Below are 19,413 nucleotides of genomic sequence, written 5' to 3'. Positions count from 1 at the left end.
GGAATGCTCAACCCTAGTATTAAAACCTCTAATCCAGGTTATTCAAGACCAGTCCCAGATGCTTTCAAAGCAAACCAGACTGGATTCCAAGACAAAGGCTGTGTTCAGACTAAGAGGTCACTGTGACCATTCAGGAATCAATCTCTGCCTCCATTTCCCATGTAAACTTACAGTAAGAAAAAATTATAGGCATGAACAGTGAGACGAGTCTTTCTCGAACTTGAGTTTTGCCACTTTTAAATATTCTAACACTCTGCTAAGCAGGGTTTTAGAAGTTTTTGCCTTTCCTGTCTAATCTTTTTTTTTTTTCCTATTTTAATGTGAGTGGAACTTCTTTTTGCCCAGGTTTGCATGCTTTAGGGCCCAATGTTCTTATTTGTAATGTCAAATGTAGTCCCTTCATTATGTCTTTATCCAAACATCCTGACCACTGCTCTAATCTTGCTTTGGTTTTCTTTGTAACCCTGTTAATGTCCCTGTGATGATGAATATAATGGTTAAAATCTTGTGTTTGAGTTTTCTTTTCTGTTCTTCTACCCATTTTCCTTCTTCTTGCCAGAAATCGTTTTGTCATTGGTCATTTTTAACATGTAGATATAACATATAAGATGAGTGTGTAAATTTACTTCGTATCTACATTATGAGACTAAATATTATAATTTAATTAGCAAAAAATGTGTGAAAGGCTGTCCCGTGTTCTGATTGCCCTGATAGTCGTGCATTCTTTTACAGTTCAGCAAAAGTATTTGAGACAGTGACCCAGACAAAGCTTCGGAGACAAAAGCCAGTTTTCTGCCTTCGCTTGTTTATTATACTCCTTAATAATACTTCGAAGATTATTTAGTTGAACCAAAAGAAGAATGTCCTATGATATGAACAAAGCAAACAGAAGGTTTTTATGCGAAGTCACTTAATTTTACTTTGTTTTCCACTCTCATAAAAGTTTCTTCTATTTTTAGTTAATACATCAATTCCCAATGTCACGGAAGTAAAGGAGAACATGACATTTGGATCAACTTTAGTCACCAACCCAAAAGGAGGGTTTCTGGTAAGAAAAGGAAGAGTAATGATGGTTAATGAACTAGGAATTCTGTGATCATAAATCTTCATAAAAATCTGTTATGTAATTTTTAATCTAATGGTTTTAATTTTTTAAATTTTTTAAAAGGCATGTGGGCCCTTGTATGCCTATCGATGTGGACATTTGCATTACACAACTGGAATCTGTTCTGATGTCAGCCCCACATTTCAAGTCGTGAACTCCATTGCCCCTGTACAAGGTACAGATTTTATGCAGTGTTTTTGCAATGTTTAAAAAGCGTAAGCAATGGATGAGATATATGTATACACAGGAGCATACCAAAAAGCTTGAAGTATTTTCTTGGCTACCAGCATTACCAATTTAGGTAAATGTTTGCTTTGCCAATATATAACCAAACCTCACTGCTATTTTTGGAACTGATATTAGTGTAAGTAACCTTTACAGAGTCATATTTAATCATCAGAGCTAAAGCTGTCACATTGTTTTTATTTAAAGGGTGAATTTCTTTGAGGAAGATAAACTCATTTGAAATACACATGGAATGAGAACTGTATACAGAATTAATATTGAAAAAAATTTCCAAAGATAACTCATACAGTGTTAATTAAAATTAAGTAGAGATGTAGTTTACTTGATGTGAATCCCAAACCAATTGTTACTGAATGCAGTGAATATTTATCACCTTTACTTTTTATCTAAAAAACTCTTTTTTTCTGGTTTTAAAAGAAATGTGTCCATTTTGTAGAATATCATCTTTTTAAAAAAAGATTTATGTGTTTTTTATTTATTCATTTTTGACTGTGCTGGGTCTTGGTTGCTGCATGTGGGCTCTCTCCAGCTGTGGCACGTGGGAGTACTCCCTAGTTGTGGTGGGTGGGCTCTAGGCGGGCAAGCTTCAGTAGTTGCAGCATGTAGGCTCAGTAGTTTTGGCTCATTGGCTTAGCTGCTCTGTGGCATGTGGGATCTTCCCGACCAGGGATCGAACCTGGCCCCTGCATTGCAAGGCAGATTCTTAACCACTGGACCACCAGGGAAGCCCTGAAGAACATCATCTTTTTAAATGAGCTTCTTTCAACCATGAAACCATTTCATATTCCTCTAAAGATAGATGCCAAATTTGCATGATTGACTCTTTTTCTTGCAGAATGTAGCACTCAGCTAGACATAGTCATCGTGCTGGATGGTTCTAACAGCATTTATCCCTGGGAAAGTGTTACAGCTTTTTTAAATGACCTTCTTAAAAGAATGGATATTGGTCCTAAACAGACACAGGTATGTGACTTCATGTTTTGATTTCTGTTGTCCTCAAGATACATATGCAGAGATTTTTAATAAGATTATATTCAGAATACAAATTCATCAATAAAGCTAAAATTCAGGATGAATTTTTTATTCCATATAAAATTGCCTGCTCTGACATACCTGAATTTAAACTGCTGATCACAGCTCTCCCCTCTCTTACCACGTTCCCAACAATGAGCTTTCTCCCTTCCACTTGTTTTATCCATCCTGTTTTATCTTCTTATCCATCCTTTCTTTCCAAAAATTAATGACAGTCTTGGAGTATTTTTGTGTTAGTCGCTAAGTTGTGTCTGACTCTTTTGTGACCCTATGGACTGTAACCTGCCAGGCTCCTCTGTCCATGGAGTTCTCCTGGCAAGAATATTGGAATGGGTAGCCATTTCCTTCTCCAGGGGATTTTCCTGACCCAATCGAACCTGGGTCTTTTGCATTGCAGGCAGATTCTTTACCGTCTGAGCCACCAGGGGCCCTTGGGGAAAAAATGGAGTATTTTTAAAATCTGTAGTATTTTGGGGTCATCTGAATATTTGATTTTACTTTTACATTTATCTATTACACTGTAAAAATTTTATTTCTTTGTAGCTATTTGTGGAAATTAGTGCAGCTGTGACATGTTTGAAGTTGCTCCACAACTTTAGGAAGAAAACCTACAAGGCTATTTTAGAGGAATAATCACTGCTTCAGTGAGGATTGGTGTCTGCAACTCAGTTTTGTAAACAGCTAACAATCAATTGCTTATATGCTCAAGGAACTCTGCTGCAGTTCTGAAGTTTCCATCTATGAGAGCTATAATTAATTTTACATTTCCGTAGTAAGATCCCAATAGAAGAGCTGTTCTGTCAAGCACCATTTGAATTCCAGCCTGCCAGTGTGGGCTTCGAGGAGTTATATGTCTCTCTGGGAGGGAACAGTGGCTCCATTCAGAGGAATGGGGGTGAACCTTGGGGTCCAGATGCTACCAGTGAATGGAAGGGACAGAAACTTGCTGAGAAGAATCAGGTCACATTTCCTCGGTTCCAGGACCCCAGTCCACAAAGAGAAAGGTTTCAGAATGCAGCCCTGTGCACCGAGTCATTTGTAGCACCTTCAGATTTCACTCAAGGGAACCTGCTTCCTACTGAGGGAGGAGCTACTTAAGTTGCTGAGTTTTTATGTCATATTTTGCTTGCATCGTTCATGGTGGAGTTTAGCCAGACTCATTCATTCCTTTGTTTGGAGGTTTCTCCTGAGGGTTTACTATGTACCAGGCTCTGTGTGAGGGCTTGGATAATCATGAAAAAATAGACAGACCTGGCCACTGCCTTCGTGGAGCTTCTGTATAACAATGTTTCTCCGAGTGTGGCTCGTGGAATTCCCACTTCTGAATACCAGAGGTACTTGGATTGTACCCCAGACTTTAAAAAATCAGAATGTCTGAGAGTGAGGCTACAGAGCCTACAGTTTAAGTAAGCAATCCACATAATTTTTAACAGGTTAAAGTTGAGAAACCATGGACTAATGAATTATTGTGTTGATATGTGAGATGTGTGTGTCTGTGCTTACTGCATGCTCCAGATTACAGGGACCTCAAGACTGAAGCCTTTATATCTCTTTTTATCCTTGTCAGTGGTCAGCCCAGTGCTTTGCTGGGCTTTTTTAGTGGCCCTTTACTGAGCACCTGTTGACTAAGTGTGTGTATCATACTGAATGCATTTTTGCATTTTTCTCTGATAGGTGAACATTTTAATGAGACTTTTTCATTAGCTGGCATTTTAATAGTCTTCTAAGTATATTATTTATATGTTGGGTTTTCGTGTTTATACTTCAGTGATTTCTAACCTTTTTCTATGTTGGCTTAAGCTGTATTAATGACTAGTTTCATAAGTAATTCTCTAAACAAAAGAGTTTGAGAAGGACATTCACTAAGCCATCACTTTTGCCAAAATCTATTTAATAGGGCTTTAAGTACAACATATTTAAATGTTCTTCAAAGTTTGATCTTCCTTTAGTGCAGTCAGATAAGAAATTCATTCATAATGATTTAAAAAGATACTTTCATTTCAAAGAAATGTATACTAAAAAGTATGTTTTCTTTCATGTGGTCTTACAGTAATTCTCTCTAAAAACATTAACAATTTGCTTTAACAATCATTTTTTCTCTTGGTTGGTTGCTAACATAATTTAAATAGGTTTTTTTTTTTTTTACTTTAGTTTTTTTTCCCTTTTCATTTGAAGCACCCAATCCTGCCCTAAGATTCGCAGAATTTGCTTCTGAAATTTTCCCTCCCCCTTACTTAGCTTCCCTATCTCTCCATTCCTGAAAGGGGCAGCTACAAAAATGAATTTTGAGAGGTATTACCCAGAAGAAGTTGCAAAACTGAAAATTTAAGAGCTAGATATGGGACTCAGACTCCTCATCCATATCAAGGATATAAACGCACTAAAAATAGAGTTGGCCAAATTTGTGAAGAGGGTTTCTCTATAGAAAGAGCCTGGTGAGAAAGGCTTTGGTAGGATCATACAGTGAGCTTGGGAAGGCTGGGACACACAATTGCTGAGTGCCTGACTCCTACACTAAAGGGCAAGATAGCTGTCTGGCTGCTGACAAGCAAGTCACGATGCTAGGATTGGCCTCACACCTAAAGTTATCAGTACAAAGAACGTATGTTTCTCATAACTTGTCATGGAGTCCTGTTTGCTCCTGTCCATAGAACCGTCTGGAAGTGAGTGGAAGCCTCTGCACAGAACAGCTGACACTATCCCCAATTCCTAGGATCACGGTAGTGAGATGTGTTCACTCAGGCGAGGATGCAGGTGAAGGGAGATCTCCAAAGAGCCCACTAAAAAGGTAATACCTGTTATTAGAACCTGATCCATCTTGGATCGGCACCAGTAGAATTTCGGTGCCCTTTATTTATTTATCTTCCCTCCCTGTGTCCATGAAATTACAATTGGCAATCTAAGGGGCAGGAGCAGAGAAACAAAGAAACAGCCAATCATGCCCCTTCCTCAACTACATGCTTCTCTCCTCCCTTAAAAGGAGGAGGAGAGAAGATTTAATTGAGTACAGCTGATTAACAATGTTGTGACAGTTTCAGGAACACGGCAAAAGGACCCAGTCATACATATACACGTATCCATTCTCCTCAAGCCATTTGATCATTTTTTACTTACAAATACAGCAATTTCATGTTGTACAGCCTAAATTAAAATATAGAGCTTTTTAAAAAAATAGATATTTTAAAACTAAAAATAAGAAAAGCCATAAGACATTTATCTGTCCATCCAGTGGGAGTAGAAGAATTTAACCCTAAATAAGTTTTACAGGGATCATGGGCCCCCCAAAATTTACATTCTAATTATACCTTGTGAGTTCCTGTTTGTTATATTAATTACAGTTATTCACTTGATCAAGGTCGAGTATTATGGCCTACTTTCTGCAGTCATAGATTTTTCATGTAGCAATTGCAGTTATTGGAAGGTAGTCTCAAAGATATGAACCATTTCTGGAAGTAATTTTCTCCTCCCCCAAAAAAAAAGGAAGGAAGGAAGGAAGGGAAGGAGGAAAATAAATTTTAAAACTTGTGTTAAAGTTTCCATACGACAATTAGTATACATTAGGAAAATGCAATGCAAATGACGAAAACATCAACCCTAAATAGTTACTCACAATTTCTCCCGTTTCTCTGTGTGGTCCCATTAAGACTTTTGCAAACATAGTCAAGGAACTTTTGCAAACCAAATTTTTATCCAAGACAGAGTAAAGGCTATAAAATCACCTTTTAAAAAACCACCTATAAAAACAAACCTGAAGCACTCACTCTGAGCTTGCCATAAAAGATATGATGGTATAAACATTATGGAGGTCTTATTGATCCTCAATACCTAAACATAACATTGCTTTTAATAATAAATGAGAATGATATAAATATGCCATATACAAGTGCATTACCCTAAATAAAACCAGTAAATTGTGAGGCTTGATATAAAAGTGAAATATACTAATGGAACAATGTCTAGATTGTTCCCATCAAGAGTGTAGCATGACATTAAACCAGGCAAAATGAAAGGGGGAAATTAATTAAATTTTAGGAATATTATTTATCTTTCTTTTTACTACACATTTTATGGCCGTTTCCTAGGAGCCTTAAATCTGAGGGCTGAAGCATTGTTTTGAGGCCTGAGAAGGCTGTCTGAGGCGTGCAGCCAAACCCTGGTCTATCAGGTTGTGTGGTGAATGAGGCGAATCTCCTTCTCTAGCCTCCTTGTCTCTGTTGTCCCCTATCTCCATCCATCACTCATCTGAATTACTTTTCCCATGTAAAGTTCAGATCATGACATTTCCCTGGATAAAAATCTCCTATCTCTGTCTGCTGAATAATACTCAAGCTCTCCAGTGAATTATAAATCACTTGTCACCTACTGCTGGGCACTGCCTCCTTCTCTTCTTGGCCTGCAGTCACTCCTGCCTTGACCTTCCCTAAACACATCGCTCTGTGTTCACAGGATTCTCTCTGCCTGGAAAGCCCTTCTCCACCCCAGTCCCCACGTGCTAGGCGAACTTTTGAGACTCAATTCAAATATGACTTTCCCTATGGCTATTCCCCCCAAAAGTCCCTTCCCCTCCACATCCCCACAGCATTTGCACACCGTTAATCAACTGCTCTCATCACTCAGAAGCATCGCTTTTTGTTTCATGATTCCATCTCTCCTGGTGGAATGTGAATTCCACAATAACAGTGTTGTGCATTAATCCTTCTATTTATAGAATACAGTTCAGAGTTTGTGTGTTGCCTAGCAAATAGGAGGCAAGTCATTTATGTTGGAAAAATGTAATTTCTCGAATTTTTAAATTTCTCTTTGTGTTAAAAATCATTATTGTAGTGACCATCATCTCTCACTCTCCCATTCAGCTTCATGAAGTCATCGAGCTAGAAGAGACTTGATTGTAGGGACTCTCCCCTGCCAAGACACTGCTCTACATTATGTTTTTGTTGTTGTTTAGATGTTCAGTCATGTCCAACTTTTTGTGACCCCATGGACTGCAGCACGCCAGGCTACCCTGTCTTCACCATCTCCCAGAGCTTGCTCAAACTCATGTCCATTGAGTCGGTGATGCCATCCAACCATCTCATCCTCTGTCATCCCCTACTCCTCCTGCCTTCAACCTTTCCCAGCATCAGGGTCTTTTCTATGAGTCAGCTCTTTGCATTAGGTGGCCACAGTATTGGAACTTCAGCTTCAGCATCAGTCCTTCCAATGAATATTCAGGACTGATTTCCTTTAGGATTGACTGGTATGATCTCCTTGCTGTCCAAGGAACTCTCAAGAATCTTCTCCAATACCACAGTTCAAAAGCATCAATTCTTCGGCACTCAACTTTCTTTATGGTCCAACTCTCACATTCATACATGACTACTGGAAAAACCATAGCTTTGACTAGATAGATCTTTGTTGGCAAAGTAATATCTCTCTTTTTTAATATGCTGTCTAGGTTGGTCATAGCTTTTCTTCCAAGGAGCAACCATCTTTTAATTTCATGGCTGCAGTTGCCATCTGCAGTGATTTTGGAGCCCAAGAAAATAAAGTCTGTCAGTGTTTCCATTGTTTTCCCATCTATTTGCCATGAAGTGATGGGACCAGATGCCATGATCTTCATTTTTTGAATATTCAGTTTTAAGCCAGCTTTTTATCTCTCCTTTTTCACTTTCATCAAGAGGCTCTTTAGTTCTTCTTCATTTTCTCCTATAAGGATGGTGTTATCATGTTATCTGCATATCTGAGGTTATTGATATTTCTCCCTGCAGTCTTGATTCCAGCTTTGCTTCATCCAGCCCAGCATTTTGCATGATGTACTCTGCATATAAGTTAAATAAACAGAGTGACAATATACAGCCTTGACATATTCCTTTCCCAATTTGGAACCAGTATGTTGGTGTTCCATGTCTGGTTCTAACTGTTGCTTCTTGACCTGCATACAGGTTTCTCAGGAAGTAGGTAAGGTAGTCTGGTATTCCCATCTCTTTAAGAATTTTCCGAAGTTTGTTGTGATCCACACAGTAAAAGGCTTTTGCGTAGTCAATGAAGCAGATGTTTTTCTGGAATTCTCTTGCTTTTTCAATGATCCAGTGAATGTTGGCAATTTGATCTCTGGTTCCTCTGCCTTTTATAAATCCAGCTTGAATATCTAGGAGTTCTTGGTTCACATACTGTTGAAGCCTGGCTTGGAGAATTTTGAGCATTACTTTGCTATCATGTGAAATGAGTGCAATTGTGTGATAGTTTGAATATTCTTTGAACATTGTGTTTTAGGCTTTTCTTTTCAGGTGTTCAACACATGTAGCCCCATTCACTTCTGGTCTCAATTTCTCCCATAGTCTTCCCCCTCTTAACACCTTCCAGCATCGTATTTTTGAGTATGAGTCAATTTCATTGCATCACCTTCCATCAAGCAAGAGACCAACTAAAGACCTATCATATACCAACTTTATTGTGTTTCTGAGAATACATTTCGTTTACCTGTGAGCCAGTCCTGTTCATATGCCTCTCCGTAGGGACAAAGGTTAAGCCCAGTTTCAGTTAACATGGTCTCAGAATGGTTTATGTTGACAGTTAACTTGAATTCATACTCTAATTAATTACAGTAGAAGCATGTTGTAAGGAGAAGGCAATGGCACCCCACTCCAGTACTCTTGCCTGGAAAATCCCATGGACAGAGGAGCCTGGTGGGCTGCAGTCCATGGGGTCACTAAGAGTCGGACACAACTGAGCAACTTCACTTTCACTTTTCACTTTCGTGCATTGGAGAAGGCAATGGCAACCCACTCCAGTGTTCTTGCCTGGAGAATCCCAGGGATGGGGGAGCCTGGTGGGCTGCCTTCTATGGGGTCACACAGAGTCGGACACGACTGAAGCGACTTAGCAGCAGCAGCAGTGTGTTGTAAGGCAGGGCTTTTGCACTGTAGTTCGGTAAAGGAAAACATTAAATGACCAGACCCAAAGACCGAGGACTTATTATGTAAAGCAGTTGTACATCCTACAAACACAAAGAAAACTTTATGGTGCTTCCCTGTCATTATTCCCCTAAAGAGGCCATTGATTGGATAGTATTAACTATCCAATCTAAACTCATGCTGGGCATTACAATTTAGGCACTGGTGTTATAACTCTAACTTAACAATACAAAGTAATGGTAGAATTCTAAAGAAGGAGATAATTCCATTCCTTCACAACTCCTTGATGTAGTATATATAATAACTACTTTAAACATTTCTCTTTCTTAAACTCTCTTGTCATTCTTTTGTGACCTTTTATGAGAAAAAAAAATAGTTATTTTTGTGATTTCTAACAGCATCATTCCTTCCATATTCCTCACATTCACTTCCCTCCTTGCTCTACTCTTAAAAGAAAGGAAGCCACTTGGATAATTCATTTTAATTCAGCAGATATTTACAAAGTATCTTATTGATCAAGTATTATGCTAGGTGTATAGCAATATAAATAACAAACTCTAAAACTCTGTCCCTAATCCTGAAAAACTTCCAACTTAAAGTCAAGGCCTATATTTGGAAAACTGCAATGCATGACTGTTTGCCAAGTCACTTCAGTCGTGTCCAACTCTTTGTGACCCCATGGACTGTAGCCCACCAGGCTCCTCTGTCCATGGAATTTCCCAGGCTAGAATACTGGAGTGGGTTGCCATCTTCTTCCCCAGGGGATCTTCCCGACCCAGGGATTGAACCTGCATCTCTTATGTCTACCTGCATTGGCAGGTGAGTTCCTTACTGCTAGCACCACCAGGGAAGCAATCCATGACAGTGTGACATACATATAACAGGCATGAATGAAGCAGAACAATGAATTGATCTTTATAAGCAGGTAATTCACAATTTGAATAAAATAATATTTTCCAAGCTATGCTGTTTGAGGTGTGGAACATGTTCCACATAAAAAATAAATTCCCTTAATTAAGAATAAAATATATCAGGTCTTCCAATTTGTGATTCACAATGCATGTTTTCATATTAAAGACTCTTAGAGCACTTTCAGAGTAATCCACTTTTGAGTCAGTGCAGAGCAATTCAGGAGTAAGGGAAAGCCTTGCTCTTTTGTATTATTTGAAATGTGTGGCCTTTTTTACTTACAACAGAGGGAGGCAGACAGACAGAAAAACTGTTAAACTTTGTTTTAATGATTGCTTTCTGAAAGTGTGTGATTATGGACTTTTAAAAAAATTATACCTAGCAACTTAGAAAGTTAGTATTCCCTGGAAAAGGAGGGTAAGGAGACATCAGTTTGGGGTTTATCTGAAACATGAATGTAAATTTTATGCTGAAGTGGGAGGTCCTAAGTATTCCTCTTACTCATGTAGCAGGATTCTCAGCCAGTTCTGTGCCTCATTTATGCTATAGTGAATCAGCTTGCAATTATAACTACTTAATCAAGAAGTTCGAACTATATCTCCCCAGGAGTTAAATGTGTCCCTGACAGTTGTCTCTGAACAGTAACTGTTCCTCTATTGTTACTCATGCCTCACTTTGTAAGAGTTTATTGTTGGGGCTTCCCTGGCAGTCCAGTGGTTAAAACTTCACCTTCCAATGCAGGGGGTGTGGGTTTGATCCCTTGGTGGGGACCTAAGATCCCCCATACCTAGCAGCCAAAAAAGAACCTCACAGAAAACAGGGCAATGTTGTAACAGACTCAATAAAGACTTTAAAAATGGTCTATATAAAAAATCTTTTTAAAAAAAGAGTCTAATTTTACTATCTTCACCCACTTATCTTATACTGATGCCATAAGCTACCCTTCCCATTCTCCCTAAAGAAGGCCCAGAGCTAACCCAGTTGTGCCTACATTTTTTCATTTAGTAAGAAGGCCTAGAATCGTTCTCTCTTTACTACTCCTCTCCAGTTCTCTGCTTAGCTCCACCCTCTGGGTCTTTGGACCATTCCAATACAATTGGCTGCTTCAAGTCAAATATGATGACTATTGGGTTTTTTATCTTTTTCTCAATTTCTGAAATGATTTAAATGTCTTTAATGATCATCCTTGACAGATTTTCCAGGCTCAAGACTGCTTTGCTTTCTCCCATTCTGCTTTTATAACTAGCTGTCTGTTCTTGACCTGGGCAACTTGTTTAGGAAGCTGGATCCTCCTTCCTCCCTGAGGGCTGACCTGTGAGACAATAAATGTGCTTGTGAATCTCTCTTCTATTCATTCCCTCACCATGCGTGTTCATCACTTTTTCTCTCATTATTTAATTCTCGTATTTATTTGACTTGGTTATATATGCACCTACACCCATTATGCTAGTATAGATCTGTTTCACCTGCATTAAATTTATAAACTAAGCTGGGACTTAAATGGCTCCTATTAAAGTGAGTCTCACACAAAGCATTACGTACGTTTAGTGATGTGACTATTTTCCTGTGATGAAAGTTAATAAATGGCACCCTTTTCTGAGGAAAACACAGCAGAAACCTTTTTCCGTCTGATTCCTAATAAAATAAGAACCCCTGTGTCAGCCAGGGACCTACACTGAATGTCATTCTCCTGAGATGTGAGTTCCCACTGCCCACTCTTCTAATTTCCCACGCTTCTTCATATCTCTCTTTTTCTGCTTATCATTATTTCCCTCCTATCTCAGTTTTCTACTTGCCTGTGTGAAGTGGTACACTCATCTAGTAAGAATGCATGAGGGTCAACTGTGAGCAAAGCAAAATAGTGGTCCAGGATAAGAGAATACCAACAGCTATGACGCAGTCCTGCTCTTTACCCCTGCCTGCCCCTTCTGAACTTATAATGTCGTTGAGAGATAAAGCATGTGTACAAAAGCTGAGAAGAATGCAGTGCTCACAGGAGCAGCACAGACAAGTTTGCTTCAGAGTTTGGAGAAAGAGAAGATCACTATGGACTCTATTGGCAACTTGGTGGACAAAGTTGCATAGAAAGTGAAACTTGAATCTTACCAAATGGGTAGGACTTAGCTTAGTTGCAGGGATAAGAAAGGGCATTTGGTCTGGGTAGAATCCTGAAGATGAGGATGATGAGAGAAGGTAAGGCCAGATGGTTGGGTGGCTGAAACTCAGGGGGTGGAAAACTGAATTTTAACCTATAGGCCTAGTATTTCAAGAAGCAGCTTGAAGTTGTATCTATTTTCTATTTTAATTAGAATTACAGTTCTCTTTTAAAGTATATTTCAAAGTCATTGATGTAGGCAATGAAGAGTTATTGGAGTTTTTGAATAAGGAAGGCATGTGATAGAAGCAGACTCTTAACACAGTTTATCTACCACCACTATGTAGAAGGATTTGAAGACAGTGGGAATGGAGGGAAGGAGATCAGCAGTGCAGAGACCATGATTGCCATGGTCCAGGTTCAAGGCAGTCAGTGATGTCTGGCCTGGGCTGAAGAAAGAATGCAGAAGTGTAGATAATAACTGCCTTAGATCCAATCGCCCAGACGCAAACTCTGAGAGCAGGAGCCAAGTGATAGCAGTTTACAAAGGGAGTGCTTCCAAAAGAAAATAGGAGGTGATTTGGGGGAGCAAAACAGAGCAGCCATGGAGTGCAAGCAAGCATGTGGCTTCAGGTGAAGCTGGGTCTGGAAGGGGCTCCAGGTTAAGTCAAGGGCCCGATCCTGCATTGCCTGCACTCAGGCCTTGCCTGTGGAGCAGGGCAAGGGATGAGGAGGGAGAAAAGTCCAGACACTGCTGACTCTTGGAACCTTTGGGGCAAAGCAGCTCTAGCAGTCCAAGGACAATCATCTGATGAAAGTCTCGGGAACAGCGGTGAGAAGCAAAGTATACACAAAGGGTGAGGGAATGAGCCTTTACGAGTTCTCTTATATCCCAGTATTTACAAAAGAATGAGCTTATAAAAGTGAAATATATGTTAAGTAGAGAGATCGATAGATAGATATGATAGAAATAAGACATAAAACATTGATATCTGATTTACTGAGATGTTATATTTTCCCAATTTTCCCCAGTAATCCAATGGTTCATAGTATGTTCTCTAAGATATGAAAAGTGTGTTGTAAATGTAAAGTGTTACATCATAAAGCAGCCTTATTTAGTTGGTATGATTTCCTTCTCTTCTCACGTGAACTCCTCCCCATGTGTAAAGGAGATGCCGTCTTTTTCCTGAGGAGTTAGCACCTTATCACCAGAATTTGAAGGGAGCACACTCACTCTTAAAAAGTACTAGGATGGTTGGGCAGTGCTGTGTGCAACCTTATTTGGGATTCATGAGCAAAACTTTAAAGTGAAACCAGTCTACGAAGTATGTGGTTTTTGTCTAACAGCATTCAGTGTCAGAGGATCACTCACAGAGGAGATATTTGGACTTAACCACAGTTGGAACTTAGCCAAATTAGTTAATGCAGGGGAAAGAAGGTTAAAGGAGATAAATGTTTGCACGTAAATGATTATGGTGATGGATCATGGAATCTAGGTTGGATAAAAAAAAAGTAACATATATGAATTAATGGGAAGTCTTAATGTGGTCAAGGAATTGATGAATTAGATATACTAGGTAAATGAGCCAAAGTTAATGGTCAGAGAAAAGAACATTTGACATTGAGATTGAGGTGCTGCAATTTTTCCAGATGACAAGGTCAAGGCGAAGACCTTGGAAGCAGATGACATAGGTGAGCTAGAGGAAAAGATTACTAACGCCAAGGAAGTCAAATAAATAAGAGACTAGGGTGTTTGATAGAGTCATCCAAGTAGTAAAATATCTAAGAATAATAACAGGAGTGACAGTTTTCAAAGTTCTTTAGTCTCCTGCTTAATCAAATCTAAACAAAGAGAAATAAAAACAAAACCAACTCTGTAAGACGCCCTGAATGGATGAGCAGTTAACTTCTATAGCAACACAGCACTGCCCAACTAAATCCTAGTACTTTTCAATAACTTCTGTTCAGCATGGGACCATAAATTAGGCACAATGATTATATCTAAATAACAAAATAATTTTACTTTTATTTACACTGAGCATTTATACACACAAAGACGATGGCAAACCTACATGGTTTTCCTTAGTAATTATTCAGTATTTCCCTGAATTCCTGGTTAAAAGCTGTTAGGGTCATTGGGAAAGTAATTTAAAATCTCTTCAAAGGCTGGTGGCTCAGTGGTAAAGAACCCACCTGCCAATATAGGAGACATGGGTTCCATCCTGATCCAGGATGACTCCACATACAGCAGAGCAACGAGACTCATGTTCCACATCTGTTGAGCCTGTGCTCTGGAGCCTGGGAGCTGCAGCTACTGAAGCCCACGCAACCTAGAGCCTGTGCTCCTCACCAGGAGAAGCCACCACTATAAGCCCGCACACCGCAATGAAGAGTAACCCGCGCCTATCACTAGAGAAAAGCCCTTGCAGCAATGAAGACCCAGCACAGTCAAAAATTAAAAAAAAAAAAATTTCTTTTCAGAAAAAGACAGTCCTTTGGGTAAAGAATTCTCTGAGTCCCTAATTTGGGGGTAGGAAGGTTAAACAAAGAGTAACTTCAGGCACAGTTCTTGATATAGGTTAGTTTATTGGTTCACACCAACCTTCAAAGGAGGGTTCAGAAAAAGGATTAAGAAAATGGGCAAGGGGAAGTGAATCAGTTGCGCTTAACCTTCAGTCTTTTTACTTCATGGTGGCTTTGCAGTTAGCTGCTTGCACTACCCACCTGTGGGAAAGAAGGAATGAACGAGTATGGCAGTAAGAGAGAGAGAAGACAGGGAACAAGAAAGGGAAGGGCTAGTTTAGGAACCATGAAGCTATAGCTGAGCTACTTGAAACAGGAAGCACACACACGTGTCCTTGCCAAAAACATCCCTGATCATTCGTCCACCTTCATCTTGCTCCCCTCTTTCTTCCCAGCTTGGTCCAGACTCATTGTTCTGGACCAAGAGCAAGAGGTCCAGAGGCAGCTGTTCCTCAAGAGGTAGATGTTCTCAGAGCACCTACCTCTTTGCCATCTCAGTTTCTTCACAGGCGCAGCTCCTTTAGTGTGGACCCCACCCACCCTCACACTTGCCATCCAGGACGGGCCTCCACCCTCCTAGCACATATCTTTTAAGTCTCAAAAATCACTTCTGAAAGGGCTTCCCTGAGCCCCCATTTTAAATTACGCTTCTAGGTTATACTTGCCAGTAATAGCTTTTCGGTTAGTACAGCCTTTTTCACACTTTGCAGTTGAAGCTGTGTTTGAATAATTCTTGTGGTTAATCTCTCTGTCTCCCTATAGTTTAGAAGCTCCATGAAGGCAGAGACCATGTCAGTTTCATGTTCAATCCCAAAGCCTGCCAGAGTCACTCAGTAAACACTGTTGAAGAGAGAAACCAATCATTTGAGAGGTTTATTAAAGCACTCTCATTTGTGTCCTTTGGGATATGAATATTCACAAATGGCAATGATTATTGCTGTCAAAGTAGAAGGATTTGTGTATTGGTAGAGTTTTAAACCCTTTGGAAAGACTAACTTGTATTATTACATTTGATCCATGTGTTTAAACTGAAGACAGTTAAAATGAAAGTCTGCTAGATGGATAACACAGTGACTTGGTATTTCAGGTTGGAATTGTACAGTATGGAGAAAATGTAACTCATGAGTTCAACCTCAATAAGTACTCATCAACAGAAGAGGTGCTTGTTGCAGCAAAAAAAATAGTCCAGAGAGGTGGCCGGCAGACCATGACAGCCCTTGGAATAGACACAGCAAGGTATGTGTGTTCAGACACTCAGTTGTGTCCAACTATTTGCTGACTGTAGCCTGCCAGGCTCCTCTGTCTGTGGGATTCTCCAGGCAAGAATACTGGATTGGGGTGCCATTTCCTTCTCCAGGGGATCTTCCCAACCAGATCTCAGGGATTGAACCCTAGTCTCAGGTCTCCTGCATTGCAGGCAGATTCTTTACCACTAGCACCACCTGGAAAGCCCACAGCAAGGTATATAGATTAAAAAATAATAATAATAAGCCAAAGTAAAAGACTGTGCAAAAATACCTGCTTACAGTCTAGTGCTTTGGAGTATTAATGGAACAGTTATTAATACCTTAGTAATATTTAAAGCCACCTTGTTGAAATCAGATTCAACTGATTAGCTAATAATTATAGGATCAAATTTTCTATTTTACAATCTCACCATTCTTCTTATCTTTCCTTTTATTCCAAGATTTTGATTGATGCAGAACCAGTCAAAAAAACCACTTGGTCTACAGCATGACGTTCTTGGGTACCAAGATGTAATATTATATAATATCTTTTCCCTTTATTCTCTGTTTTCAGCTTCTAGTAGTCTCGGTATAAAAAATGGATTAAATTAGTCCACTTCTAATTCAGTATATGTGTATACCATAATATATCTATAATTTTACAGCATTTCACAGATTTAAATTTACAGATGTAGAGTTGTTCAAGTTCTCAAATAAGTGTTTTTAAGAAGGCAAATTAACGTCTTATTTGAAACATTTTCAGTGAAAAGGTTGAAAAGGGGAAAGGATTTCATCATTGGTACCCTCTCTTTTTCTTCCTCACTTTCCCGAAATTCCCTCTAATTGACATTCCTCCTTTCCTCCCTTCTGCAGTCTCCTCCATGGAGTGCACATAATCCATTCTGGCTGAGTTGCATTCTACAAGCATCTACAGAACTGTCCTTTCCTTACAGAGTAGAGCATCCTCTTTTCTGTATTTTTCCTGATCCCACTCAGCTCTTTTGCTTATTTCTCCCCCTTAATCACCATGAAATCTTCTGAACAAAAACTAAACAGTACCAAAATCACAGGAAATCTAATGAGCGCTATGACTAACGTTAAGGATCCTTCTCTTAAGAGCCTTCAGCTTCTGGACTCTCACCTGCCTCTGAAAAGCCCGTCCTCTCATTCCACCTGCCAGTTAAGATCCATGTTCTAAGAGGGCTAAAACGGTTAATATGGATACTCCAAAGACTGGATTGGATCTTCAAAAATTTTAACTTTCATGTTCCGCTTCAGACTTATAAATGTTAGAAAAGCATGTGGTTATAGTTAATATGGGACCTGTGAGAAAAATAACCACAAACAGATGGGGTAATTTTACATTTACCTGCCCATAGGATCACCAGTTTGCATGCACAGAAGTGCACATGTTTAGGTGTGCTGAGTGCACATTCTTAAATAATTCTTAAATAATTGACTAAATGTGGGTGTACATTCAAAGTAAATCAAAGTGTTCTTTGAAACTCTGAGCCTGTAGGGAGCTGTGTCTTCCAAAGGCAACCACTTAAGAATGAATATTCATCTTTGAAAACTCACTGATGAAATATTCTGACTGCATTTGCTCCTGCATAAATACCACTGTGAATACCATGTCCCTATATGGCTTTTGCCTCTGTGTTTTCACAGAGGGTCTAGCTGTGGGACATAGAGTTTATTGAGTTTTGTATATAAATAAAACTCCATGATGATATTGCTAAGTACTCTTCTTATAAATTAGTTTTGCATGTTTAATTGTTCTTTATTCTTTTCAGGCAGGATCAGTTCAAACAGTATTTCTAAATATTTAGAATCCTTACTTTCATTTTCAGTGTTTCCTAGTTAAACATATTTTTGTGTCCCCTTATCCCTACCCCAAATTGTCTTTCTTTTGGTTGCTTCACATTATTTACTCATAAAGCCTGGATTCTCCTGTCCCAAAGAAAGAGATTGTCCTGGGGTATATTAATGTATGAAACCATGCAGACTGGTCAATGCTCATTTTAAAGAGAGAATAATGGATGGTGGTAAATGGGGATCAAACACAATTTGCAGGAGATATTTGAAACATAAAGGCTACACACATGAGCTCTGCCAATGCTACCCATAGAAAGCCAGTCCTGGTTTCACAGCTACCAGATTTTCTTTAAGGAACGTCTTTTAATCATCGCCTTCAGCTGATGTTCATTCAGTTATGGCCTTGATCTTCAAGAGAGTCAGGAGATTTTGGCAATCTTCTAAGATAATGGTCCCCAACCTTTTCAGCACCAGGGACTGGTTTTGTGGAAAACAATTTTTCCACAGACTGGGCAGGAGGAGGATGGTTTCAGGATCACTCAAGTGCATTACATTTATCGTACACCTGATTTCTGTTATTATATTAGCTCCACCTCGTATCATCAGGCATTTGATCCTCGAGGCTGGGGACACCTGCTGAAAGGAATCAGAATTGTAAAAAGGATTGATATCTCATCATATCCATGTCCAGATTTCATTTAAAGACTAGACTCTAACATCTATTTTTCACCTTTGTACATAGAAAGAAGTAAAAAATCTGTTTGTCTGGTATAGAGGGCAGAGATACACAATTCCCCAGTGGTCAGTACTAAAAAAAAAAAAAAAAAAAAAGCTTCTTTTTCTCTTTTGAAAATTGTAGGAAAAATTGAAAATTAAAAAACATAGTACAACAAAATCCTATGTACACATCAAACAAAATCACCAGTTCTTAACATCTTGTCATATTTGCTGTAAGTCCTTTTAAAGGGAAAACAAGCACAGATGAATTGTTTTGCTCACATCACCAGAATCCTCTCTCCCTCCTCACAAGATACCCGCTACCGTGCATTTACTGTGTATCTACATTAGAACTAATATTTACCGTGGCAAACCGTTGGGAGGTTAAAACAAGAGGTGTTTCTTTGGTGTATTCCAAACTGCAGCTGTTTGTCCTCATGACCAAAGTAAAATATTTATCTTTCTGTTGTTTTCTTATTTTCTTTTGACCAAAGTAAAATATTTAAATAGACTATTCAGTACAATGATTGGTACATTTTATACCAAAATCTAAAAAAAATATTATATGAAATCCATTCATTGTTTTAAGCCTAAGTAAAGTGTACTCTTCTTGTGCAAGACTCTGGAGGGGAACGTGAAGTGAGTAAAAGAAAGTAATAAAGGGAAAATGTGCCTCTGTGTGCGCGCGTGTGTGCACGCAAGAGATGCAAAACAAACAAAAATTGTCAGTTTCCCCTATCTTCCATCACTTTCCATAAATATTTGTTGAATTAAATCAAAATTCCTTTTTTGAAGTTAGCGCAATGTGTCCTTTCTCTCTATACCACCTCCTCCTACCTCATCCCCAGCAGC

At 39.1% G+C, this 19,413-nt stretch overlaps 1 protein-coding gene across 1 annotated transcript in view; it reads left to right on the top strand.

The window, feature by feature from the left end:
- Positions 1 to 19,413, top strand: part of ITGA1 (integrin subunit alpha 1) — a 182,000-nt gene that overhangs the window by 81,081 nt on the left and 81,506 nt on the right. Inside the window, exons 4-7 of the mRNA XM_027519949.1 lie at positions 960 to 1,048; positions 1,169 to 1,280; positions 2,187 to 2,314; positions 15,891 to 16,039. Coding sequence (XP_027375750.1) covers positions 960 to 1,048; positions 1,169 to 1,280; positions 2,187 to 2,314; positions 15,891 to 16,039 — 478 coding nt within the window. The remainder of the gene's footprint in view (positions 1 to 959; positions 1,049 to 1,168; positions 1,281 to 2,186; positions 2,315 to 15,890; positions 16,040 to 19,413) is intronic.

Source organism: Bos indicus x Bos taurus, chromosome 20 (genome assembly GCF_003369695.1).
Source record: "Bos indicus x Bos taurus breed Angus x Brahman F1 hybrid chromosome 20, Bos_hybrid_MaternalHap_v2.0, whole genome shotgun sequence".
Taxonomy (NCBI): Eukaryota; Metazoa; Chordata; class Mammalia; order Artiodactyla; family Bovidae; genus Bos; species Bos indicus x Bos taurus.
This window is presented reverse-complemented; position numbering and strand designations above follow the sequence as displayed.